This window comes from Oncorhynchus clarkii, chromosome 28 (genome assembly GCF_045791955.1).
Source record: "Oncorhynchus clarkii lewisi isolate Uvic-CL-2024 chromosome 28, UVic_Ocla_1.0, whole genome shotgun sequence".
Lineage (NCBI taxonomy): Eukaryota > Metazoa > Chordata > Actinopteri > Salmoniformes > Salmonidae > Oncorhynchus > Oncorhynchus clarkii.
This window is the reverse complement of record NC_092174.1, coordinates 34,167,141-34,194,312: the sequence shown is the minus strand read 5'-3', so window position 1 is coordinate 34,194,312 and position 27,172 is coordinate 34,167,141. Positions and strand designations below refer to the sequence as shown.

Here is a 27,172-nt window from a genome sequence, read left to right as displayed (position 1 = left end):
AGACATACAAAAACTAGAGTACCCATCCTAGTCACACCCTGACCTAACCAAAATATATAGAAAAACAGAGATATTTAAGGTCAGGGCATGACACCATGGCAAAATGTGTAGAATTGCAGGAAGTTTACTTTAACGGTCGACTTTAGGCACAAAAAACGGTCCAACTTCTCTTCTTTCTCAATTTTCACACAGAAATGGTGTGTGCCTTTGGTGGTTTATCGATGTGTCATTCTGGTAATGCGCGCCACGACCGACGTAGATAGTTCATTAGCTAAGCTAGCCACTTGTAGCTAGACAGTTACTCCTCCAGAATGTGTTGACAACGTCATTTCACAGGATTTGTTTTTGTACGGAAGCTGTAAAGATTGGTAAGAAATGGCACTTCTGAAGCCCAAAATCATATTTATCTTATATAAATCTTATTTATATATATATATTGCATTACATTTTATACAGTTTAAAGCTGTTATTTTTGTGTTTTTGCCTAATGTCGACATTTAAACTTACTGTCCAGTGTTTCCAGATTTCTATTAAATAGGACCTACAATTAATAACAATATGAATAGTTTTCTTTCGAAAAAAGCAAATTAATTATGTTAAAAAAACAGCTTTTTTATACCAGTCATTAAAAAAATGTATGCGGGAGTACCCCAACAACAGAATGGTGTGGGTGTATACCGGTCATTAGAAAATGTATGCGGGAGTACCCCAACAACAGAATGGTGTGGGCGTATACCGGTCATTAAAAAATGTATGCGGGAGTACCCCAACAACAGAATGGTGTGGGCGTATACCGGTCATTAAAAAATGTATGCGGGAGTACCCCAACAACAGAATGGTGTGGGCGTATACCGATCATTAAAAAATGTATGTGGGAGTACCCCAACAACCGAATGGTGTGGGTGTATACCGGTCATTAAAAAATGTATGTGGGAGTACCCCATCAACAGAATGGTGTGGGTGTATACCGGTCATTACATTTTTTTATGCGGGAGTACCCCAACAACCGAATGGTGTGGGTGTATACCGGTCATTAAAAAATGTATGTGGGAGTACCCCATCAACAGAATGGTGTGGGTGTATACCGGTCATTACATTTTTTTATGCGGGAGTACCCCAACAACAGAATGGTGTGGGCGTATACCGGTCACTAAAAAAAATATGCGGTAGACTTCTGTTTGGCCAACTCATCCTTCTCAGGAGGATGATATCATCCTCAATGAGGAACTAGCAAGCACTTTTGTTTCAAGTTTAAGGTGCGTTTTTTTAAGTGTTTTTTCTCTCCAATATTTGCTTTGGTCACAAATCCAAGTATAGCATGAGTCAATAATATTATTTGGGAATTAATTAACAGAATATTAACTTTAAAAGTGAGATTTTCACTGGACAGTTACTTTGAAACTGCAACATTTTCTCTCAGCCTCATGGCAAATGTGTAGAGTAATAGGAAATGTGCTTTAATACCACAGAACCTTCTCTCATCCTCATCACAACATGTAAAGAATAGCATGAGATGAGCTATAAAACAGCTATTTTTTATTTGCAGAATTGCAGGAAATTTGCTTTAAAACTGCTAAAATTCTTCTCAGATTCATGATAAAAAGTGTAGAATAGCATTATAAAAACGGCAGTTACTTTAAAACTGCAACATTTTCTCTTTGCCCCACGGCGAAATGTAATAGAATTGCAGGAAATGCGTTATAAAATGGAAAAAAACAAATCTGCGGATGACTCCCCGGACCACCATCTACTGTTCCTCCACCCCAATATCTACACCACAATTCCACATTTGGTACATCTTCCTCCTGCAGACCAAGTCCCTCTAGTTATCAGGACTGGAAATATAAATCCAATGGATGATGATAATGATTATTATTATACCATACAAAATAATTACATAATCCACCATAGTATCATTTATTTCAGTATACAGATTGCAGTCTACCCTTTAAAAATAAATAATAATTTGAAAATAAATCTGGGGATGACAAAGGACAATCAAAACAAGAATTAGATTTGATTTTCAAAATTCCATGTATTGGCTGTTTTAGTTTTTGAAAGCAATATTTTTTCTTGGCTTATTGTATTGGAGGTGATTGGATCATTTAAACAACAACACAAATACACAATGCTACAAATACATTTCATACATTTCCAATGTTCATAACCCCTCCATCGTTCAATAGCCTACATGCACACACACATCCACTATTTGTTTGCTGTTGTATTTGTGCTGTTGCCAGTGTCTTCTGTCTGTGTTGGCCATTTAGCCTTAAAATGTTTTTTTTCTTCTTTATTTTTATTCCAGCCCCCTGACCCCAGAGGAGGCCTTTTGTCTCTGGCCAGGCTGCCATTGCAAATAAGACTGTATTCTTAATTGACTTGCCTGGCTAAATAAAGGTTAAATACATAATGAAACCTCCAAATGCAGTTATCTTGCTCTCTCTGTGTTCACCCATCCATTTCTTCCCCTCACTTTCTTTAATCTCATCATAGAGGTACATTGTTTGTTCAAATAGTTTTCACACTATTTTATACACATTCTCAAACTCATTGTTATTTTCATTACATATAGTGATTACGTCTTTCTTTGACGTAAGAAGTAATTGTTTGGAGAAAGTCAGTTGCTCTACTAGCAGTTACAGTAATTCAATTGTCAGTCTATATATATATTTTAATCAAAATGCATCTTTTTTTGGTAGAAATGCCTTCTTGAACATGTGAACTTTCACTGTGGAAAGAATTCATCATCTGGTTGATGCCCAGTGGGAAGGATATGATGAAAGTGTGTCAGTCTGCCATGATGAATCATAATCAATGGATATGCAGGTCAGACTCTACAGTTAAATAGTTTGCTAGCTGTTGTGTATAGTAACTAAAGACTTTACTTAGTAACAAAAGGTCCAGGCATAGAGGTAAGTTTTAACATGGCTTTACTCACATCCAACTTATCATTCTCCCAGTCTGCATTGCATCACCTCTTTATCCATACAAGTAATTCATCTTGGCCTTTCTAACAGTGACACCTTGTGGTGAACATATTAAGTGAAAACAACATCTACCCTTACCTTAAAACAAAGCACATTTCTGAAATGTGTGTACACACGCCGTATCTTTTGATCATCCTGCTGTTGCAGGAATTGTTTAAAAATATTTCTATGTTGTCATTTCCCTTCTTGTGTAATCCCTTACAAAGCTCATGTTGGGTACTATATTTCTGAATCATTGCTTTAAAAAAATTTCAAAAGCAGAATGGAGCAATAAAATATGTTTGGATATACAGTACCAGTCAAACGTTTGGACACACCTACTCATTGAAGGGTTTTTATTTATATTTACTATTTTCTACATTGTAGAATAATACTGAGACATCAAAACTATGAAATAAAGAGAAGAATTGAAGCAACTCCTAAAATACAGTATGCCAAGCTTGTAGTGTCATACCCAAGAAGACTCAATTCTGTTATCGCTGCCAGGTGATTCAACAAAATACGGAGTAAAGGGTCTGAATACTTATGTAAATGTCATATTTCCATTTTTAATTTGTAATATATTATCAAACATTTCTAAAAACCTACTTTTGCTATGTTATTATGGGGTATTATGTGTAGATTGATGAGGGAAAAAAACAATGTAATACATTTTAGAATAAGGCTGTAATGTAACAAAATGAGGAACAAGTCAAGGATTTCTGAACACTTTCCGAAGGCACTGTATGTTAGTTTGTTAGTGTCTGCAAATTGACTGTACTTCTGTTTTGGTATTTAAATATATTTTTTTAGATAATACTAATTACACGTCTAAATAATGATGTTTTGACATGAAATAAGTTTATATTTTGCTATGATTGTTGTTTTTTCCAATAGTTTCTCCATGGGGTCAAAATGACCCATGTGGTAATCAATGTACAGTATTTAGCTTTAGGGTTAATGGAGACATGGAAGTGCGCTTCAGGTGAGGCATTACTTGCCGACACTAAACCCTCAGCAGCATCCAGGCCAGGGCCATAAGGCCCAGAGGGGAGCACTTTGTGGAGGCTCCTGACACTGGCGGGGCTGTGGTTGGGCTGCTCTGGGTCGTCACCATCCTGCCGTTGACAGGCTGGATGTTCCTGAAGACATTGGTCATCAAGGCAGAGGTGGAGTTGTGGTCAATGTGCAATGTTGTGCTGAAGAGATCAATCTGAGGGGAGAAGCTTAATTAATTGCAGATTGGATCATAGACATAAGTGTGACATCAGGTTGGCCCAATGGTAGTAACGTGAAATCAACTAAACTTTGTGGCAAATTGCTCTCCAAGTAAATAAATAAATCACCCCCAAAAAACTTTGAGGCATGTAATTGCATTTTGATTAAAAGTTAGATTAAAACCAGACAAATTCCTGAAATGTGTGTACAGTTGAAGTCGGAAGTTTACATACACTTAGATTGGAGTCATTAAAACTCATTTTTCAACCACTCCACAAATTTCTTCTAGTGGGACAACTTCCGTTGAAACTCTTTATTATATATCTATATCTATACACATGTAAATTAACAACAATATTCATATTCATTTCAATTCAAAAAATAATCATGAATATTATGGGTATTAAACATTTATGTACATATGTGTCTTATATCGGCTGAAAGACTAAATTCTTGTACATATATCTTAAACCATGTGAAGGGATGATTGATGGGGAACCAACTATCACTTGGCTCCACAATGTCTGTGTGCCTACTTTTCTCATCGGGGAGAGGAGGATGGCAGTGTCTGGAACCATTCTATGTTCCCTCTCTCGTTGCCCTTATCTTGACCTAAAGGCTCACTTTCCTCTCCGTGAGCTTGTACAGAATTGGTTGTATTTGGGATGGGGGTGTCTAAGATGACAATTGATATATATCATTGGGTGGGGGTAATGTCTTGGTACCAATTTTGTACCAAGGATGAGATAAGAGCTTTTTTTAGGAGACCAAACTGAACGATAATTTATAGCCAATGCTGTCTGGCTAGGGGGTACTCCTCTCTGAAGTAAAGTCTTTCTTTGTGTAAGTTCCTAAGACCTGTGGTTTGTCATGTCGTCTAGGGGGGGTGGATCTTTGCTATAAAAGATCCCAGTTGCCATTATGTTGACGACTCTCAACTTTTCATTAGAGATACTGAAATGTTGAAAGTCAAAATGCTATTGCAAAAGCTTAATTATTATTAAAGATGAAGATTAAGCATAACTCTGACTGGTGTGTGATTTGATCTCTCATCATTTGGTAATTAAGGACATTTCCACGACAATTCATTCTCTTGCCTTTCTAAGAGGATGGTCTCTCAAAAAAAATGTCTGGTTGGTTTTTCTTTGGATTTTCTCCTACCATATCTGCTATGTTATATTCTCTTACATTATTATAACATTTCCACAATCTTCAAAGGGTTTTCTTTCCAATTATATGCATATCCTGGCTTCAGGGCCTGAGCTACATGCAGTTTACTTGGGCACGTCATGCAGACAGGAAGAGGAGTTTTAACAGGAAGAGAAGTTTTAACAAATTATAGTTTTGGCAAGACGGTTAGGACATCTACTTTGTGCATGACACACGTAATTTTTCCAACAATTGTTTACAGACAGATTATTTCACTTATAATTCACTGTATCACAATTCCGGTTGGTCAGAAGTTTACATACACTAAGTTGACTGTGCCTTTAAACAGCTTGGAAAATTCCTGAAAATTATATCATGTATTTAGAAGCTTCTGATAGGCTAATTGACATCATTTGAGTCAATTAGAGGTGTAGCTGTGGATGTATTAGGCCGACCTTCAAACAAAATGCCTAGTTGCTTGACAACATGGGAAAATCCCACATCATGAGAAAATCAAAATCATTTAAAAAAATCGTAGACCCCCACGAGTCTGGTTCACCCTTTCAAACTCCTGAAGGTACCACGTTCATCTGTACAAACAATAGTATGCAAGTATAAACACCATGGGACCACGCAGCTGTCAAACCACTCAGGAAGGAGACGCGTTCTGTCTCCTAGAGATGAATGTACTTTATTGCAAAAAGTGCAAACCAATCCCAGAACAACAGCAAAGGACCTTGTGAAGATGCTGGAGGAAACCAATACAAAAGTATCGATATATGGCTTAAGGACAACAACTTCAAGGTATTGGAGTGGCCATCACAAAGCCCTGACCTCAATCCTACAGAACATTTGTGGGCAGAACTGAAAAAGCATGTGCGAGCAAGGAGGACTACAAACCTGACTCCGTTACGCCGGCTCTGTCAGGAGGAATGGGCCAAAATTCACCCAACTTATTGTGGGAAGCTTGTGGAAGGCTACCAGAAAAATTTGACCCAAGTTAAACAATTTAAAGGCAAGGCTACCAAGTACTAATTGACCCACTGGGAATGTGATGAAAGAAATAAAAGCTGAAATAAATCATTCTCTCTACTATTATTCTGACATTTCACATTCTTAACATAAAGTGGTGATCCTAACTGACCTAAAAAAAAGGGAATTTTTACTCAGACTAAATGTCAGGAATTGTGAAAAAACTGAGCTTAAATGTATTTATCTGTGGTGTATGTACACTTTCGACTTAAACTGTATATTCATGAGTTTTTGCAGAGCCAGTTAGTACATCACATATGAATTATATTTTTTTGTACTACCCCAGTGGATATTACATCTTCTCCCTTACTGTGTAATCCGTTACAACCCAGCTAGGGCATAACGTTCTGATAACCATATGTTTCTTAGATCTTGGCAAGTGTCACGACTTCTACGAAGTCGTTGCCTCTCCTTGTTCGGGCGGTGCTCGGCGGTCGACGTCACCGGCCTTTTAGCCATCATTGATCCATTTTTCATTTTCCATTGGTTTTGTCTTGTCTTCCCACTGCTAACCTACAAAGCATTACATGGGCTTGCTCCTACCTATCTCTCTGATTTGGTCCTGCCAGACGCAGGCCTCCTAATTGTCCCTAGAATTTCTAAGCAAACAACTGGAGGGCAGGGCTTTCTCCTATAGAGCTCGATTTTTATGGAATGGTCTGCCTACCCATGTCAGAGACGCAAACTCAGTCTCAACCTTTAAGTCTTTACTGAAGACTCATCTCTTCAGTGGGTCATATGATTGAGTGTAGTCTGGCCCAGGAGTGGGAAGGTGAACGGAAAGGCTCTGGAGCAACGAACCGCCCTTGCTGTCTCTGCCTGGCCGGTTCCCCTCTTTCCACTGGGATTATCTGCCTCTAACCCTATTACAGGGGCTGAGTCACTGGCTTACTGGGGCTCTCTCATGCCGTCCCTGGAAGGGGTGCGTCACCTGAGTGGGTTGATTGTGGTCGATGTGGTCGTCCTGTCTGGGTTGGCGCCCCCCCTTGGGTTGTGCCATGGCGGAGATCTTTGTGGGCTATACTCAGCCTTGTCTCAGGATGGTAAGTTGATGGTTGAAGATATCCCTCTAGTGGTGTGGGGGCTGTGCTTTGGCAAAGTGGGTGGGGTTATATCCTTCCTGTTTGGCCCTGTCCGGGGGTGTCCTCGGATGGGGCCACAGTGTCTCCTGACCCCTCCTGTCTCAGCCTCCAGTATTTATGCTGCAGTAGTTTATGTTTCGGGGGGCTAGGGTCAGTTTGTTATATCTGTAGTACTTCTCCTGTCCTATTCGGTGTCCTGTGTGAATTTAAGTGTGCTTTCTCTAATTCTTTCTTTCTCTCTTTCTTTCTCTCTCTCGGAGGACCTGAGCCCTAGGACCATGCCCCAGGACTACCTGACATGATGACTCCTTGCTGTCCCCAGTCCACCTGGCAGTGCTGCTGCTACAGTTTCAACTGTTCTGCCTTATTATTATTCGACCATGCTGGTCATTTATGAACATTTGAACATCTTGGCCATGTTCTGTTATAATCTCCACCCGGCACAGCCAGAAGAGGACTGGCCACCCCACATAGCCTGGTTCCTCTCTAGGTTTCTTCCTAGGTTTTGGCCTTTCTAGGGAGTTTTTCCTAGTCACCGTGCTTCTACACCTGCATTGCTTGCTGTTTGGGGTTTTAGGCTGGGTTTCTGTACAGCACTTTGAGATATCAGCTGATGTACGAAGGGCTATATAAATACATTTGATTTGATTTGATTTTGAGGTGCGCGACGGGTCCTCGTACCCATGTTCGTTTGTGTATGTACATATTTAGTGTTTGGAGCATGTTAAGTGGACTTATATTAAAAGACACTCCGTTTGACTCTCCTGCGCCTGACTTCCCTGCCACCTATACACATGACTCTGACAGCATGAGTGTGGTTGTCCTATGATTATTTTACATACAAACTTCCCACAACGTTCTGGGAATAGTGCATTTGGAACATTCTCAGCACATTTAAGGAACCTTTATTTTCTAGGTATTTCATTACTTTAACAGAATGTTTGTTAAAAGTTCAAACATGGTTACATGTCATTTAAATGTTGGTCATGTGCTAGGAATGTTCTCCAACTGGTTTGACATTCGGAATGTTCTCAAATAATTCAGAGAATGTTAAGGCAAAAAAAATGCTCTTTACCTGACTCTCTTTTCAAAGATGTCTAGAAATGCAGACATGTGTGCTCTTCTAAGAAGCAATCACTCCCCCATTGCTGACTACAAACTATCTATAAATGGGCTAATAACTCACTAACTAACAAAGGATATTAACAAATGTGCACAGGTTGCTACATGTTGCTCTCACTTTGATCTCAAAACAAGCACATCGACTCACAACCGCTCATGCTGTAAAAACAGTCCCGTTCAAAGTAAATGGCATTGGTCCATTTTCATGTAGGCCTACTGCAGCTTTGATTGGTTATGGCGCACCAGACCACACCTAGAGTATGGGCCTGAGTCGTGCCTGTCAATGCAATAGAATTCTACTCCGATGCCTTCTGCCTTCTGCCTACAACAAAATATTTTGCATAGTTTATTTTCCATACTAAGTCTTGCATAGTTCGTTATGTTTCGGTATGTTGCATTGAAAGTGGCTAATATTGCGTTGATTCTATCACAATTCCCACAGTAAAGGGAAACGTTGATAGTGTTAACTAAAGGGAAAATTCTAGAAAGTTGAGTGAAGTTCAATCTCGTGCTTCTCTGCACATGCTGATATTTCTTCTGGGCAGCAGTCCCCGAGGGAACCTTGTGGTCTAGACACATCATTAAAAGAAACCTCTTATGTTCCTTGGACAGAGCACCTATGCATCACACCCAAAAGTTAGAAAATCACTGTTCAACTGTGCAAATATTGAAAATGAGGTTATATGATAACACATAAGGGTTAATCTTATAAGCATTTTCTAAGTGCATTTATTAATGGTTAATAACTGGATGTAAATACTGGCTCAATATTTTGCAAACACTGACCAGTTATTGCACTATTTTGACCAATTCGATATAACTTTTTATTGGTTTATGATGTATTTACAAATTATTCAACAATTGTTAATAACATAATTATAACCCCTTTCTAAACTCTTTACAAATGGAACCTACCTTATTTTAAAGTGTTACTGATATGGGATTATAGTCCATGGTGTTGAGTTTATGGTATAATTATTGTACAAACTCACCAAGTCCTGGCTGACTTTGATAGGGTCCTTGAACACGGTCCAAACCACAGCCTCGTTGCAATTTGGAGTGGTCAGGGAGCCAAGGTAACGGTAGTATTTGCTACGGTCCACCCCTTCCAGGAGCTCATCCAATGAAATAGCATGAGTAATGTTTACAATATCATCTTGAGGAAGAGAGAAAGAAAAAACGTATTCTAAAATCATATGCTATTGAACAAGAAAATGACTAATTTTGAATTCATAGAGAAAAAAATCCTTACAAACTTTATTTTGAGAAAGTAGTTCTTGATCAAATCTGAACCAGTTAAATCTCTCCTCTCACCTTTTAGTGTGATGTTGGCCAAGTAGGATGTCAGAGTATTCCAGGCTGCTGGTGAACCAGTTGCATTACCCGGCATGGCCTGTTTGAAAAACAAAGACTTTAGTCATAAAAAACTTAAAAAAATAAAACATTTAAATGCCTAATCTACTGTGGAAAAATGAATGCCATTTATATGAAGGTTAAAGCATCCTCTCACCTCTATGAAGAAGCCAAGAGCAGCGAGTCCCGTGCTGTCTGCAACGGCCGCAGTCGTGTTACCATTGAGCGAAGACTTGGTATTTACTATGTGCAACTGAAAGGTGGAGCATAACAGTTGATATAAAAAGTTATCTGAATCCACTGGGAAATTCAAACGTTGTAATAATACATTTAAAAAGGTAGACTTAATCGACCATAATATACAGCTCTTCAAAGGTCACTAAGACCTTGATATTGACCCATTGCAGTGTGGTATATTTGCATCAGTATACAAATTCACCACATGTAACATGGGCTACATTCAGATTCTCTACTTTTCGCATGAAGTACACTCATACATTTCTCCTTGTGAATTTAAAAGGACCACAGGAAGAGTAGCTGCTGCTTCAGGAAAAGCTAATGGTGACTCAAATAAACAAACAAATGTAATGGACTAGTGTTTGGAATATGGTGGAAACTCCCTCCAGCCATGCATGCTCCAATCCATGAAGGGTGGTGGGGTGGGTTGCGTTGAACCTTTCCATACCTCCATGGGGTAGCGGGTTCCATCCACTGTGTGCTCCGACCCAGGTACTGAGGTACCATTCCCCCAGTGGAGGTGAAACTGCAGGCTGTCATAGGCCTCAGACAGTGCCCCACCTGTAACCTGGACACCACTCGTGAGCGTCACTTTGACTGAAAGAAAGAGAGGAGGAACAAAAAGAGAGGAATTGGTTACATTTCGAACATTAAGGTTCCTGGTTTGGTACATACAGTACAAGTCAAAAGTTTGAACACACTTACTCATTCCAGTTTTTATTTTATTTTCTACATTGTTGGATAATAGTAAAGACATGAAAACTATGAAATAACACAATCATGTAGTAACCAAAAAAGGGATAAACAAATCAAAATATATTTAATATTTGAGATTCTTCAAAGTAGCCACCCTTTGCCTTGATGACAGCTTTGCCCACTCTTGGCCTTTTTTCAAACTGCTTCATGAGGTTGTCACCTGGAATGTATTTCATTGAACAGGTGGGCCTTCTTAAAAGTTCATTTGTGGACTTTATTTCCTTCTTAATGCATTTGAGCCAATCGGTTGGGTTCTGACCTTTATTTCCTTTGTTTTGTATTTAGTTAGTATGGTCAGGGCGTGAGTTGGGTGGGCAGTCTATGTTTGTTTTTCTATGTTTTGGGGCATTTCTATGTTTCGGCCTAGTATGGTTCTCAATCAGAGGCAGGTGTCAGTAGTTGTCTCTGATTGAGAATCATACTTAGGTAGCCTGGGTTGCACTGTTTGTTTGTGGGTGATTGTCTATGTCAGTGGCTTGTGTCAGCACAGGTCTCATTTTGTAGCTTCACGGTCGTCATTTGTTTATTGTTTTGTATGCAGTGTCAGTATTTTCTTGATTAAAGATTTACCATGGACACATACCACATTTTGGTCTTCCGATCCATCTCGCCTCTCCTCTTCAGATGAAGAGGAGGATGACCGTGACAGACCGGGTAGAGGTGCAATACAAAAGATAGCAATATTTGGTAAAATACGAAGTCCATATTGTGGCAAGAACAGCTCAAATAAGCAAAGAGAAATGTCAGTCCATCATTACTTTAAGAAAATAATTTTGAAGTTTTCTTCAAGTGCAGTTGGTTCCAACCGCCGTGTCTTTGTGAGACGCAGAGTAGGTGAAGAGATGGTCTCTTCATGTGTTGTTCCCACCGTGAAGCACGGAGGAGGAGTTGTTATGGTGTGGGGGTGCTTTGCGGGTGACACTGTCTGTGATTTAAGGCACACTTAACCAGCACGTCTACCACGGCATTCTGCAGCAATATGCCATCCCATTTGGTTTGCACTTAGTGGGACTATCACTTGTTTTTCAACAGGACAATGACCCAAAACACACCTCCAGGCTGTGTAAGGGCTATTTGTCCAAGAAGTAGAGTGATGGAGTGCTGCATCAGATGACCTGGCCTTCACAATCACCCAACCTCAACCCAATTGAGATGGTTTGGGATCAGTTGGACTGCAGAGTGGAGGAAAGCAGCCAACAAGTGATCAGCATATGTGGGAACTCCTTCAAGACTGCTGGAAAAGCATTCCAGGTGACTACTTCATGAAGCTGGTTGAGATAATGCCAAGAGTGTGCAAAGCTGTCATCAAGTCAAAGAGTGGCTTCTGTGAAGAATCTTAAACATAAATTATATTTTTCTTTGATTATCACTTTTTTTGGTAAGAACATGATTCCATATGGTTTATTTCATAGTTATGAGGTCAACACGTATTCTACAATATAGAAAATAGTAAAAATAAAGAAAAACCCTTGAATGAGTAGGTGTGTCCAAACTTTTGATTGGTACTGTACATTATCCTCAAGTGGGACTGTGTATGGATTGCAGTGGTGTAAAGTACTTAAATAAAAAATACTTTTAAGTACTGCTTTAGTAGTTTTTTGGGGTCTGTTTTTTGGGTCTGTAAAGTCTGTATTTAACTTTACTATTTATGTATTTTTTAAACTTTTACTCCACTACATTCCTAATGAAAATAATGTACTTTTACTTTTACATTTTCCCTGACACCCAAAAGTACTTGTTACATTTTGTATACTTAGCAGGACAGGAAAATTGTCTAATTCAAGCACTTCACTAAACACAAATGTTTCCTTTATGAATTTTGTCTGAGTGTTGAACTGTTCCCCTGGCAATCCGTAAATTAAAAAAATAATAATAATTGTGTTGTCTGGTTCTTAATATAAGACATTTTAAATGATTTATACTTTAAAACTAAATACTTGTAGACTTTACTTTACTCAAGTAGTATTTTACTGGGTGACTTTCACTTTTACTTGTGTCATTTTCTTTTAAGGTATCTTTACTTTTACTCAACTATGAAAATTGGGTACTTTTTCCACCACTGATGGATTGAGAAGGCAAGGCATCCATTCAATCTCCTCACCAGTTTCGCCAGTGTTCTTGATATTCTTCATTGTAGACTTGTCTACGTATTTGGTGAAGTTGAATTCAGCCAGGTTTGCGTCGCCCACTGCCGACGCGGAGATGATGTTGATGGGAGACTGACGGGATCCGTTGCAATGTTCACTGGCAATGGTGGACCAGGTGGTGTCATCTTAACATGGAATCAATCATACCATGGTGTCAATGTACCATCGTTTTATAAGGGTCATATAATATGCTAATACATACATTCTATAGTCTCTTATCCACTGCCATTACAATCACTTCAAGCAAATGCTTAATGTACAATTTGTGAATAAAAATTACACTGAGTATACAAAACATTAACACTTGCTTTTTCCATGACAAAGACTGACCAGGTGAATCCAGGTGAAAGCTTATTTATAGCACTTGTTAAAATCGCTTCAATCAGTGTAGATGGGGGGAAGAGACAGGTTAAAGAAGGAAGATACAGGTTAAAGAAGGTTTATTATGCCTTGTGACAATTGAGATTGTGTATCATTCAGCGGGTGAATCGGCAAGACAAAAGTTTGAGGTGCCTTCAAACAGGGTATGGTAGTACGTGACAGGAGCACCGGCTTGTGTCAAGAACTGCAAAGCTGATTTGTTTTCATGCTCAACAGTTTTCCATGTGTATCAAGAATGTTCCACCACCCAAAGGACATCCAGCCAACTTGACACAACTGAGTCAACATGGGCCAGCATCCCTGTGGAATGCTTTCGACACCTTGTAGAGTCCATGCCCCGATGAATTGAGGCTGTCCAACTCAATATTAAGAAGGTGTTCCTAATGTTTGGTATACTCAGTGTACACTGTAACCATGGGGTTAAAATCAATACTTACTACAACTAGGATCATGGTAACACCACACTGTTCAAATTGAAAAGGGGAAAAGTTATGCAGAGTCACAAAATGTATAGCAGAAGACAGTCACAGGCCAACAAAATAACAAAATAATCACTTACAAACTTCTGCAGCACTGTATCCAGTGGGGACAAGGATAGTCGCAATGATAACCACAAGTCGATTCATCTGAAAGCGAGATGAAGGCAATTATGAATGGAGAGCCCACTGAGCAGCGACTGACGCTGGATGTCCATGGATGTTAAAAAGTTGTTGAAATTTGGTCAGTCCGCCCTGGCTTTGATTTGAACATCTTCAAAGGCAGATTTTTGGTCCGGTACGGACCGGCCTTGACTTCAACGTCACAACGTCCACAAAGATAGATGTTTATGATTGGTTCAGATCTGTCCCGGTCCAACCGGCCTTGATTTGACCTAAAAGTAGACGTCTACATTTCACATGTTCGGAATCTACCGTACTCCACTATACTTTACTAGGCTCTACTGTACTGTACTGTGCTGTACTATGCTTTCTAAACTTGTGAAACATGGACGTCTATGATTGGTTCAGATTTGGTCCAGACTGACCAAATTTGGTCTTGTTTAGTGGTGAAGCTCATTAGTATAATACCCAGTTTGCTTTGCAAGTGTTCATTTTTACATTTCCATCTTGGTAATTTAGCAGACACGTTATCCAAAGTGACTTACAGTCATTGCATTCAAGTAAGGTAGATAAACAACCACATTTTAACGGCTTGCTGGGAGCCTGAACCTCTCACCTTGAACTCAAAAGGGCATTGGATAACATGAATAAAGGCAAATCACCTGGTTTGGATGGTATTCCTCCTGAGGTCTATTTAAAATCTTGGAACCAATTAGGTCCAATGTTAGTTGAAATGATTAACATAGCCGTTCACAAAGGGATGTAAATACAGCACTAATTTCGCTTTCATAAAAAAAGGTAAGGAGGCCAACAAGTGCTCTCACTATCTCCCTTTAACAGATATTAAACTATTTTCTAAAGTCATGCCGTCCCGTCTCAAAACTCAAAACCCAAATTGGTACATCCGAACCAAAGCGGGTTTGTAAAAAACGATTATCCCCGATAACCTCTGTTGTCTATTACATATCTAACATGCTTCATCAGAAACCAAAGCTCCCTGGGCAGTTCTCTCTCTCAACGCAGAAAAAGCTTTTGATGAATTAGAATGGTCACATCTTTGGTCAGTTTTGGAACGTACAGTATGGGACTTGGCTCCAATTTCATTGATATGATTACAATACTGTATGCCAATCCCTCAGCCATAGTAATAACAGGCAATACCTGCTCTGTTCGGTTCCAAATAACTAGAAGTAGCAGGAAAGGTCATCCCATCTCACCACTGTTTTTTTATTGTCTATGGAACCGCTGGCCTAGGCAAATTTGACAATCGAAAGAAATTACACTAATATCTCTCAATTCTGCAGATCACATTATCTCATTATACAGCGATGATATCTTACTTTATCTATACAATATATCTCAATCCCACCCAAACGCTGGTTCAAATTCAGTTCCATCTCAAGTTATAAAATAAATCCAACCAAATCTGCCCTACTGCCTCTTAATAAGACCCAGATGGAGGACTAAATTTCTACTTTAAATACTGTATTTGGGAATAGATATATTTCCTTCCTTAGATACAATCATTGCTAGAAACTTTTACAATTCTCTCCATGGGACGGTTGAGCTAACATGAGCTAACGTGATTAGCATGAGGTTGTAAGAAGCATCTGATATGGGCAGAAAGCTTAAATTATTGTTAATCTAACTACACTTTCCAATTTACAGTAGATAATACAGTGAAATAATATCATGCTATTGTTTGAGGAGAGTGCACAGTTATGAACTTAAAAATGTATTAAATAACGAATTAGGCACATTTGGGCAGAAATTCAATGGTTCATTGGATTAGTCTAAAACGTTGCACATACACTACTGCCATCTAGTGGCCAAAATCTAAATGGTGCCTAAACTGGAATAATACATTGTGGCCTTTCTCTTGCATTTCAAAGAGGATAGAAAAAATCTGATAAAAAAACATTTTTTTCCCTTTGTATTATACCAGATCTTTTACCAGATCTAATGTGTTGTATTTTCCTACATTCGTTTCAAATTTGCATAAAGTTCAAAGTGTTTCCTTTAAAACGGTATCAAGAATATGCATATCCTTGCTTCAGGTCCTGAGCTACAGGCAGTTAAATTTGGGTATGTCATTTTAGGTGAATGTTGAAACAAAGGGTCCGATCCTTAAAGAGGTTTTTAATCTAACAGCACTGTCCAATTTACAGTAGCTATTACAGTGAAAATATACCATGCTATTTTTTCAGGAGAGTGCACAACAACAAAAAACATTTATCACGGCAACTGGTTTGATACATTCACCTCTGAAAGTAAATAATGTACTTACATTCAGTAATCTTACTCTGATTTGTCATCCTGAGGGTCCCAGAGATAAATTGTAGCATAGTTTTGTTAGATAAAATAAATGTTTATATTCAAATGTAGGAACTGGGTTCTAGAGTTTGAACCCCTGCTGCCAGCATCCCGGATTCGCCTCTTCACTGTTGATGTTGAGACTGGTGTTTTGGAGGTTACTATTTAATGAAGCTGCCTGTTGAGGACTTGTGAGGCGTCTGTTTCTCAAACTAGACACTCTAATATACCTGTCCTCTTGCTCAGTTGTGCACCGGGGCCTTCCACCACTCTTTCTATTCTGGTTAGATCCAGTTTGCACTGTTCTGTGAAGGGAGTAGTACACAGCGTTGAATGAGATCTTCAGTTTCTTGGCAATTTCTCGGAACAAGAATAGACTGACGAGTTTCAGAAGAAAGGTCTTTGTTTCTGGCCATTTTGAGCCTGTAACTGAACCCACAAATGCTGACGCTCTAGATACTCAACTAGTGTAATGGAGGCCAGTTGTATTGCTTCTTTAATCAGAACGACAGTTTTCAGATGTGCTAACGTAATTGCGAAAGGCCTTATAAAAATGATCAACTTGGATTAGCTAACACAGCGTACATTGGAACACAGGAGTGATGGTTGCTGATAATGAGCCTTGGTTCGTCTATGTAGATATTCCATAAACAAATCAGCCGTTTCCAGCTACAATAGTCATTTACAACAGTAACAATGTCTACACTGTATTTCTGATCAATTTGATGTTATTTTAAACGGACAAAAAAAATTGCTTTTCTTTCAAAAACAAGGACATTTCTATGTGACCCCAAGCTTTTGAACGGTAGTATGTTTTCAGTATATACCGAACAAAAATATAAATGAAACATTCAAAGTGGAAATTCCAAACTTTAGAAGCCTTTTTAAACCTCAAATACACTACAAAGGTTTCAATCTCCTGCAACAGGGTGATCAAATGTAGATCCTGTCTGTAAAATCACATCATGGCCCCATTTCCATCATGGCCACCTAATCATGCCCCTCATTCCATATTGGCAAATAACCCTCCTCACCTCTCCACCTGATAGCTGATGTGCGGTGCGCGTTCTGGCACAGATGGTTACCATGCATCACCCAAGTGGGTGCTACACATTTATAGTGGATGAGGTGAGTTTGCCCCCCATTACAGCACTTTGAGCAGCTGGAAAGACAATATATAAATGCAATCAATTAAAATGATTTAGTTATTATAGCAAGTTAAGCGTATTATAGTAGGTATAACTCAGCAGAGCCTGTGTTACAAAGGCCAAAATGTGGTTCTGGCACTTTAAGAGCTGCTAATGCTCCTATGACTTAATCGGCATGTACTGTACCTCCGCCCAGGCATTGCTGACGCATGCCAGCTCTTACAACGCCTTGATAGGTATTTTATGTATCAGCTATCCACATCGATGACACAGTAGATGTGGTACCCAATCATTGGTTGATGCATGCCACGTCTTAACAGTGGAACATGGCCACAATGTTTGTCGGGAAAGGCTGGCATTAAAACTCCACCTTCACCTGTTGTTGGGTATCTTCCAGCTTCTAGTGCAAAACTCAATGAATTGTTTTAGTTTCCTTCGTGTGTCCCAGCAGCAAACGTGAGTAAATAGACATTTTTTTTTGTTTGACTGTTTTCCCTGATGTGACTCTAAATGGCATAAATGCATTAAAACAGATGTTACTTCTTAGCCCAGCCTAGTCAATGAGGTGTGTGCCACTTCAAACATGTCATATCTTAAAAGCAGGGTATATTGTGCCATAAATGTCTGTTTGCATGAATGCCAGACTCCTCTTACCTTGAAGCTGCACCTGTCTTCACCTCTCCGTCCTGTGCACTCAGCCTCCCATCCTCCCTCATTTTATTCAGTCGTACACCTCAACTAGAAACGATAAACACGCCTCCTTTTTTCAATAGGCTTGGGGGCTTTCAAGTTGTGTAATACTGTAAAAAGAACACCCATTTGAAAAGCAGAAAGTTAGGTGAGGTTTGCCAGGAAAGATATGCAGTACCTAATGAAAGACTAACTTGGACCTCATTTATTTTTATTTTACTAGGCAAGTCAGTTCAGAACAAATTCTTATTTACAGGGGCGGCCTAGGAACAGCAGGTTAACTGTCTTGTTCAGGGGCAGAACTACTCCAACGCTCTAACCACTAGGCTACCTGCCGCCCCTCATAGTGACACAACCAGTCAACCTAGATAAAGTGACATGATTTAACAGTAGGCTATTTGGAATACAGTTCATCATAGTGTTTTAAACAGTACAATTGCTCCAGACAAAATACATCTAAAATGGCACTTTATTTGCAACCTGACTGAATAGATGCAAATATAGATTGGGGGAATCTGGATAAAAGCATGTTCTTTCTTCAGAAGAAAAACTATCCAGCTTCAAAAGAAGCATTCTTTCCGGCCCTCACTAGAACTCAAACCCTGGTTACGTCTCTGCCTGTAGAAAATATTATGCTGAAGTACTGAAAGTCCCACAGAAGAACATTGTTTCTTAACGTTCTCAGAACTATTTTAGGACATTCCCAATGTCGAACCAGTTGCAGAACGTTCATAGAATACTACCAAAATTGAAATAAAATTTAAATGTGAACTTTTATGAAACCTTCTGTTAAAGTCATGAAATACCCCCAAAAAATGTATTTATCTTGTGCTGAGAATGTTCCAAAGCCAAGCATCTATCCTGCACCGTTCCAAGATATTTGTTGGAAGGTTGTACTCAAAATAACTACAGGACGAACACGCTCTCACCAAGCTCTGATAAATATATGGTTCTCAGAATGTTATGCGCTAGCTGGGTAGTCTCTCCACCTTTCCCATTGAAGTACAACCTGCACAACTCACTGTTATGAACTGTGGGGAGAATTGAAAGAACATGTTGAGATAGAAACAAGGAAACCCAGGCGGACACCATTATATGCCAAGTGAATCAATCATCCCTGAGGTTTTCATGAGAAAAATATATCGGCTGAGATTTGTAGATTCTATTGAAGATGCATGTCGATGCATACTGGTAATTCATCATATTATTTAAGATCCATTGTAATAATTTGAGTCGTCGTCAGGGCAGAGAGTCAACCCCTCCAATACAGTGTGTTAGAAACAAAACAAAGTGCATTGTTATGTCGCCTCCTGTACTCCCTGCATAGCTACTAATGTGTGGCCTCACAGTTCCAACTCCGTCATCAAGTTCACTGACGACACAACAGTAGTATGACTGATTACCAACAACGAGCTCAACGGCCTGCACGGAGGAGGTAGGCACTCTCACGGCGTTGTGCCAGGTACAGTAAACAACCTCTCCTTCAACATCAGCAAAACATAGGAGCTGAATGTGCACTTCAAGAGGAACCAGGCTAGGCACACCCCCCATCCTCATCAACGGGGTCAGTGTGAAGATGGTTAAAAACGTCAAGTTGCTCGGCGTACAAATCTCTGAAGAGCTAAAATGGTCAAAACACACGAACACCTTGGCGAAGAAGGATTGACAGCGACTCTTCAACCTCAGGATGCTGAAGAAATTTGCATAACTATTTATCCCCCCAAACTCAATACTTTGTAGAACCACCTTTTGCAGTAATTACAGCTGCAAGTCTCTTGGCGTATGTCTCTATAAGCTTGGCACATCTAGCCACTGGGAGTTTTGCCCATTCTTCATGTCAAAACTGCTCCAGCTCCCTCAAGTTTGATGGGTTCCACTGGTGTACAGCAATCTTTAAGTCACACCACAGATTCTCAATTGGTTTGAGGTCTGGGCTTTGACTTGGCCATTCCAAGACATTTAAATGTTTCCCCTTAAACCACTCGAGTGTTGCTTTAGCAGTATGCTTAGGGTCATTGTCCTGCTGGAAGGTGAACCTCCGTCCCAGTCTCAAATCTCTGGAAGACTGAAACAGGTTTCCCTCAAGAATGTCCTTGTATTTAGCGCCATCCATCATTCCTTCAATTCTGACCAGTTTCCCAGTCCCTGCCGATGAAAAACATCCCCACATCATGATGCTGCCACCACCATTCTTCACTGTGGGATTTGTGTTCTCAGGGTGATGAGAGGTGTTGGGTTTGCGCCAGACATTGCATTTTCCTTGATGGCCAAAATGCTCAGATTTAGTCTCATCTGACTAGAGTACATTCTTTCATATATTTGGGGAGCCTCCCACATGACTTTTGGCAAACAACAAATGGGTTTTCTTATATTTTTTCTTTAAGCATTGGCTTTTTTCTGGCCATACTTCCATAAAGTCCAGCTCTATGGAGTGTACAGCTTAAAGTGGTACTATGGACAGATTATTCAATCTCCGCTGTGGAGCTTTGAAGCTCCTTCAGGGTTATCTTTGGTCTCTTTGTTGCCTCTGATTAATGCCCTCCATGCCTGGTCCTTGAGGTTTGTTGTGGTGCCATATTCTTTCAATTTTTTTATCATGGATTTAATGGTGCTCCGTGGGATGTTCAAAGTTTCTTGGTGCCCCTTGCTTAGTAGTGTTGCAGACTCTGGGGCCGTTCAGAACAGGTGGATGTATACTGAGATCATGTAACAGATCATGTGACATTTAGATTGCACACAGATTACTTTATTTAACTAATTATGTCACTTCTGAAGGTAATTGGTTCCACCAGATCTTATTTGGGGGCTTCATAGCAAAGGGGTGGATACATATTCACCCACCACTTTTACATAAAAAAATTATAATTGAAACAAGTAATTTTTTCATTTCCCTTCACCAATTTGGATTATTTTGTGTATTGCCATTACATGAAATGAAAAATGCCAAGGGGGTGAATACTTTTGCAAGGCACTGTAGCTCTGACACCTATGTCGCACCTGGTTGTTGCAGGAAGGCCAAGAAGATCTTCAGGGACCCCCTTCCTACACCCCCCTCCCCTCTACTGCTCTTTCTATGGACCCCCGCCCCCCCTCTCTCTGTCAACGGACATTTACCCTTCACCCAACCCAACCCAATGGCCAAGACCAGAGAGCTGTGTAAGGACATCAGGGATAAAATTGTAGACCTGCACAAGGCTGGGATGGGCTACAGGACAAGAGGTAAGCAGCTTGGTGAGAAGGCAACAACTGTTGGCACAATTATTAGAAAATGGAAGAAGTTCAAGATGACGGTCCATCACCCTCGGTCTAGGGCTCCATGCAAGATCTCACCTCGTGGGGCATCAATGATCATGAGGAAGGTGAGGGATCAGCCCAGAACTACACGGCAGGACCTGGTCAATGACCCGAAGAGAGCTGGGACCACAGTCTCAAAGAAAACCATTAGTAACACACTACACAGTCATGGATTAAAATCCTGCAGCGCACGCAAGGTCCCCCTGCTCAAGCCAGCGCATGTCCAGGCCCTGCTGAAGTTTGCCAATGACCATCTGGATGATCCAGAGGAGGAATGGGAGAAGGTCATGTGGTCTGATGAGACAACAATAGAGGTTTTTGGAGGAAGAAGAAGGATGAGTACAACCCCAAGAACACCATCCCAACCGTGAAGAATAGAGGTGGAAACATCATTCTTTGTGGATGCTTTTCTGCAAAGGGGACAGGACGACTGCACCGTATTGAGGGGAAGATGGATTAGGCTATGTATCCTGAGATCTTGGCCAACAACCTCCTTCCCTCAGTAAGAGCATTGAAGATGGGTCGTGGCTGGGTCTTCCAGCATGACAACGACCCAAATACTTGTTCTCCCCACTGTATGTAAACTTCCGACTTCAGCTGTAAATAGCCATTCCAATCTCTGAAGTCAGGAGGATTTCAAGTTAGATGTCAGTCAGACTACTCGTGTCATGCTCTACTTCTCAAATGTGACTCAACACAATGTGGCAGATCGAGATCAAGATTTAGATAAGGGTTTGTGGAGCAGGAAGGCGGTAACGATGCATTTTTTAAACTTATGACAACCGGCATTCGTCAACACCTGTCCTCTTTGATGTTAGATTGTCAGTCTCTAAAGTGAAAATACATTCCATGTCAATTATTATCAAGTTTATCTGCTTTCTAGGAGACTGTGGGTGTGTTTCATGTGATAAGTACAAAATCAAATCAATTGTATTTATATAGCCCTTCATACATCAGCTGATATCTCAAACTGCTGTACAGAAACCCAGCCTAAAACCCAAACAGCAAGCAATGCAGGTGTAGAAGCACAGTCTCTAGGAAAACCTCCCTAGAAAGGCCAGAACCTAGGAAGAAACCTAGAGAGGAACCAGGCTATGTGGGGTGGCCAGTCCTCTTCTGGCTGTGCCGGGTGGAGATTATAACAGAACATGGCCAAGATGTTCAAATGTTCATAAATGACCCGCATGGTCAAATAATAATAATCACAGGCAGAACAGTTGAAACTGGAGCAGCAGCACGGCCAGGTGGACTGGGGACAGCAAGGAGTCATCATGCCCGGTAGTCTTGAGGCATGGTCCTAGGGCTCAGGTCCTCCAAGAGAGAGAAAAAAAGAGAGAAAGAGAGAATTAGAGAGAGCATACTTAAATTCACACAGGACACCGGATAGGACAGGAGAAGTACTCCAGATATAACAAACTGACCCTAGGTCCCGACACATAAACTACTGCAGCATAAATACTGGAGGCTGAGACAGGAGGGGTCAGGAGACACTGTGGCCCCATCCGAGGACACCCCCGGACAGGGCCAAACAGGAAGGATATAACCCCACCCACTTTGCCAAAGCACAACCCTCACACCACTAGAGGGATATCTTCAACCACCAACTTACCATCCTGAGACAAGGCCGAGTATAGCCCACAAAGATCTCCGCCACGGCCAACCCAAACATAATTTAACTTACAGCACTGCCAAGAAATCTGAACACAAGCTGCAGTAGCATCAATGCAAGGCTGTGCAGTCAAACTGCACTGTACAGTATGTTACACTTGTTCCCAGTCTGTAAACTGCTTTGTGTGAATGACAAGTGCTTCAGATTGAGAGCTCAAATAAGTCTAAGGTAATTTTTACTCCACATCTAAATTGCTATGTTGTTCTTTGTTCAAATGAGTGTGAAAATTTGGTACAGCTTCCTCCTGACAGCAGACAAAGTCCCTCTAGTTACACCAAATCACTCCAATTACTCTCATGTCCATGAATCAGGAGGAATTCTTTATCAATTTACCCTCATTGGAGCATTTAGAGCAGGCTCAACCCTTCAGGTCCTTGCTACAGCTAGGTTTTACCTGTTTACCATCAAATAATAAATGAATTGCCCCAGAACTCTGAGATCTGTGGTGCCACATTTGCCTGGGGGTGGATCAAGTTGTGGGTTCAAAGTTGAGTGGTACCTTGAAAACAACACCCAACTGAAACCCCATTTGCCGCCCAATTGCCGTTGACCTTAATGTGCCCAGGACCAGTGGATCCAAAATAGCCCCATGAAATCAAAGATCCACCACCAAATTTAAAAGTAGTTTATTAAGTCACTAAAAATCAACATTTTGCAATGGCCATCTCAGTCTCCAGACATGAACCCCATTGAAAACCTGTGGTTTGAATTGAATAGGGCAGTTCATAAACGCAGAGAAATTATATCAAAGATCTAAAAAGATTCTGTATGGAGGAATGGTCTAAGCCCACAGGGTGCAGACATCAGTTCAACGTCTAGTTTTCATTCACATTTGGCTGATTTGTCAACTAACATGAATTTAACATGAAATAAACAAAATGTCAACATGTAATTGAATTTAGGTTAAAATGTCATGAAAAAAATACTAAATTCCCTTGTTGATTACTTTCTGCAAATCCAATCAGTTTTCATGTTGATTCAATGTCATCACATTAACTTATTTCAGGTAAGGAATCATCACATTAACATGTTTCTGGTAAGGTACACACTGATTGCAGTCTGGCCTTTGGAAATTATTCTGGGCGTGACAAAGAACAATTAAATAGAACAATTAGATTTGATTTTCAAACTTCTTGGGACGTCCCACCTCTGACGTCATCTCAATGAAATTGAAATATAAAAGGTTAAGGTAACGGTAAGGTTTGGTAAGGGTTCATGTTGGGGTTGGGTTTAGGCTAGGGGTTATTTAAGATTAGGGTTAGGGTTTATGGTGGGGACATCCCAAGGAACCTTTTTTTTATTTTGTGATCACCAGCTAGCCTTTAAAATGAAAAGAGGTAAAGAGGGTTATTGAAAAGACAGAAAAAGACGCAGGTCAATGTTTATTGTGATGAATCTTGCTCTGGAGGCAGAATCTAGCGATTTACGCTAGTTGGTCCAGCTGCAAAGTCAAAATTGGCTATATTGTAAAGATGCATGTAAACAAAAATGAGCTTTTGGGACTTAATTTAACATTAGGGTTAGGTATTAGCAGTGTGGTAAAAGTTGGGGTAAAGGTTAGGATTGGGTTAGATTTTTTGGACTTTTTGGCTTGGTCAGCTAGTGACCACTATGCAGAGCTACCTCCAGAACAAGAATCATGACGAAAAACGCTAACCTGTGAATGAGAGAATGATGAATTGTTTTCATTTCACTTCACCAATTTTGACTTTTTTGTGTATTGCCATTACATGAAATCCAAATAAAAGCCATTTAAATTACAGGTTGCAACAAAATAGGAAAAATGCCAAGGGGGTGAATACTTTTGCAAGCCACTGTAGCTCTGACACCTATGTCGCACCAGGTTGTTGCAGGAAGGCCAAGAAGATCATCAGGGACCCCCTTCCTACACCCCCCCTCCCCTCTACTGCTCTTTCTATGGACCCCCGCCCCCCTCTCTCTGTCATCAGACATTTACCCTTCACCCAACCCAATGGTCATTTTTCATTGCTACAGTTGTTAATATGTATATACGATTTACATTTTAGTTATTATTTTTATTCACATTGTCCTGCAATGTTGGAGTTCTGAGATTAAGAATTTCACTGTACACTGTAATTACATCTGCAACCCTGTACATGTGACTATTAAACTTTATAATCTCTAAGCAATGCAGATGCATCAGTCACCCACTTTCCAAATTCCCTGATTTAAAGGACATTTTGGCTCCCTTGTTGGTCATTATTTTCAGACTACTAACAAGGTGTCAGTGACTAATTAGCTGTAACTCAAATTTACTACAGTTTTTAATCATTGGTTTAAAAATACGACGTTTAATATGTTAGGGTTCTGTCAATCGAATCTGGTATCAGGATAAATATGACAATGAGTCACCGCATTGTATGCTATGTATTTTTTATTAGTTAAGCAATAAGTGGTAAATGCAATTTTTTTGTAAATGCAAAAATTATCACACCTCGCAGGGCAAAACAGAGAACTGACTTGTTCCTGACAAAGATATTATAATATACTCTTGACAGAAGTAGTTCCTGCTTCCGAGCCGGCCTATCAGAGTAGAGACTGGGCGTGGTTTAAACTCACTCAGCCTGATTGTTGGCGCCCGAGCTGGTCCCAGCCCCCTAAGCGCTTCAGCGGTCAGTCGTTGTAGTTGTGTAGAATGTCTATGCTTCACACACTCAATACAGTTATCTCACACCTGGTTCCTGTTATCTAACAAAATACCGTTTGTTCCCGCAACACTACATTCTGAATGTGCCCCCACAACTCATTGCACAGGTCCTGTCTTCATGTTATTCTGTATTTTTCCATCACGAGAAAGGCCCATGGCCCTGAAACTGTTAACAATGTCTCAAGTCAGCTATGTTGCATAACACATACATCCACACAAGCCAACAGCAGATAATATTCAATCACATATATGGTAACGGGCTATAGTGCATAACACAGAATCCTCACAAGTAACAAAGATGGCTGTCAAATAAACCAAAGAACGATGTCACCGTACTTGAGAGGTATGATTGATAAATTCAATGTAGTTGTGTTATTCTGTTGGCTACAGTGACTTTTTGTGTGCCTGTGTTGTAGCCTGGCTGACTCGATACACAGTGAGGGAGAGCTGTGACACACTGGTCTGGACAAGAGTCCCTTGTTAGTGCAGTATTCATGCGGAAGTTGGCTTGAGCTTTGAATGGTTTTCTCAAATGTAAAAACATTTTCCTGGGGTATTGACCTCTCGTTTGGATTTGAAAATCCAACAGTTGTATTGGAAGGGGGTGCCTGCCACGCCAGTTTACATACACTTAAGTTGGTATCATTAAAACTCGCTTTTCAACCACTCCACAAAATTCTTGTTAACAAACTAAATGGTTTTTGCAAGTCGGTCAGGACATCTACTTTGGGCATGACTCAAGTAATTTTTCCAACAATTGTTTACAGACTGATTATTTCACTTATAATTCACTGTATCGCAATTCCAGTGGGTCAGAAGTTTACATACACTAAGTTTACTGTGCCTTTAAACAGCTTGGAAAATTCCAGAAAATGATGTCATGGCTCTAGAAGCTTCTGATAGGCTAATTGACATCATTTGAGCCAATTGGAGGTGTACCTGTGGATGTATTTCAAGGCCTACCTTCTAACGCAGTGCCCTCTTTGCTTGACATCATGGGAAAACCAAAAGAAATAAGCCAAGACCTCTAAAAAAATTGTAGACCTCCACAAGTCTGGTTCATCCTTGGGAGCAATTTCCAAACACCTGACTTTACCACATTCATCTGTACAAACAATATTATGCAAGTACAACCACCATGGGACCACGCAGCCATCACACCTCTCAGGAAGGAGATGCGTTATGTCTCCTAGAGATGAACGTACTTTGGTGTGAAAAGTGCAAATCAATTCCAGAACAACAGCAAAGGACCTTGTGAAGATGCTGGAGGAAACAGGTACAAAATTATCTATATCCACATTAAAACGAGTTCTGTATGGACATAACCTGAAAGGCCGCTCAGCAA

At 40.2% G+C, this 27,172-nt stretch overlaps 1 protein-coding gene across 1 annotated transcript in view; it reads right to left on the bottom strand.

The window, feature by feature from the left end:
- Positions 1–18,177, bottom strand: part of LOC139386765 (carbonic anhydrase 12-like) — a 46,245-nt gene extending 28,068 nt beyond the window's left edge. The window contains exons 1-9 of the mRNA XM_071132578.1: positions 18,161–18,177; positions 14,006–14,072; positions 13,884–13,910; positions 13,020–13,190; positions 10,611–10,759; positions 10,083–10,178; positions 9,887–9,965; positions 9,565–9,728; positions 3,982–4,182 (exon numbers count right to left, since the gene is read on the bottom strand). Coding sequence (XP_070988679.1) covers positions 3,982–4,182; positions 9,565–9,728; positions 9,887–9,965; positions 10,083–10,178; positions 10,611–10,759; positions 13,020–13,190; positions 13,884–13,910; positions 14,006–14,072 — 954 coding nt within the window. The 5' untranslated portion in view covers positions 18,161–18,177. The remainder of the gene's footprint in view (positions 1–3,981; positions 4,183–9,564; positions 9,729–9,886; positions 9,966–10,082; positions 10,179–10,610; positions 10,760–13,019; positions 13,191–13,883; positions 13,911–14,005; positions 14,073–18,160) is intronic.
- Positions 18,178–27,172: the final 8,995 nt, after the last annotated feature.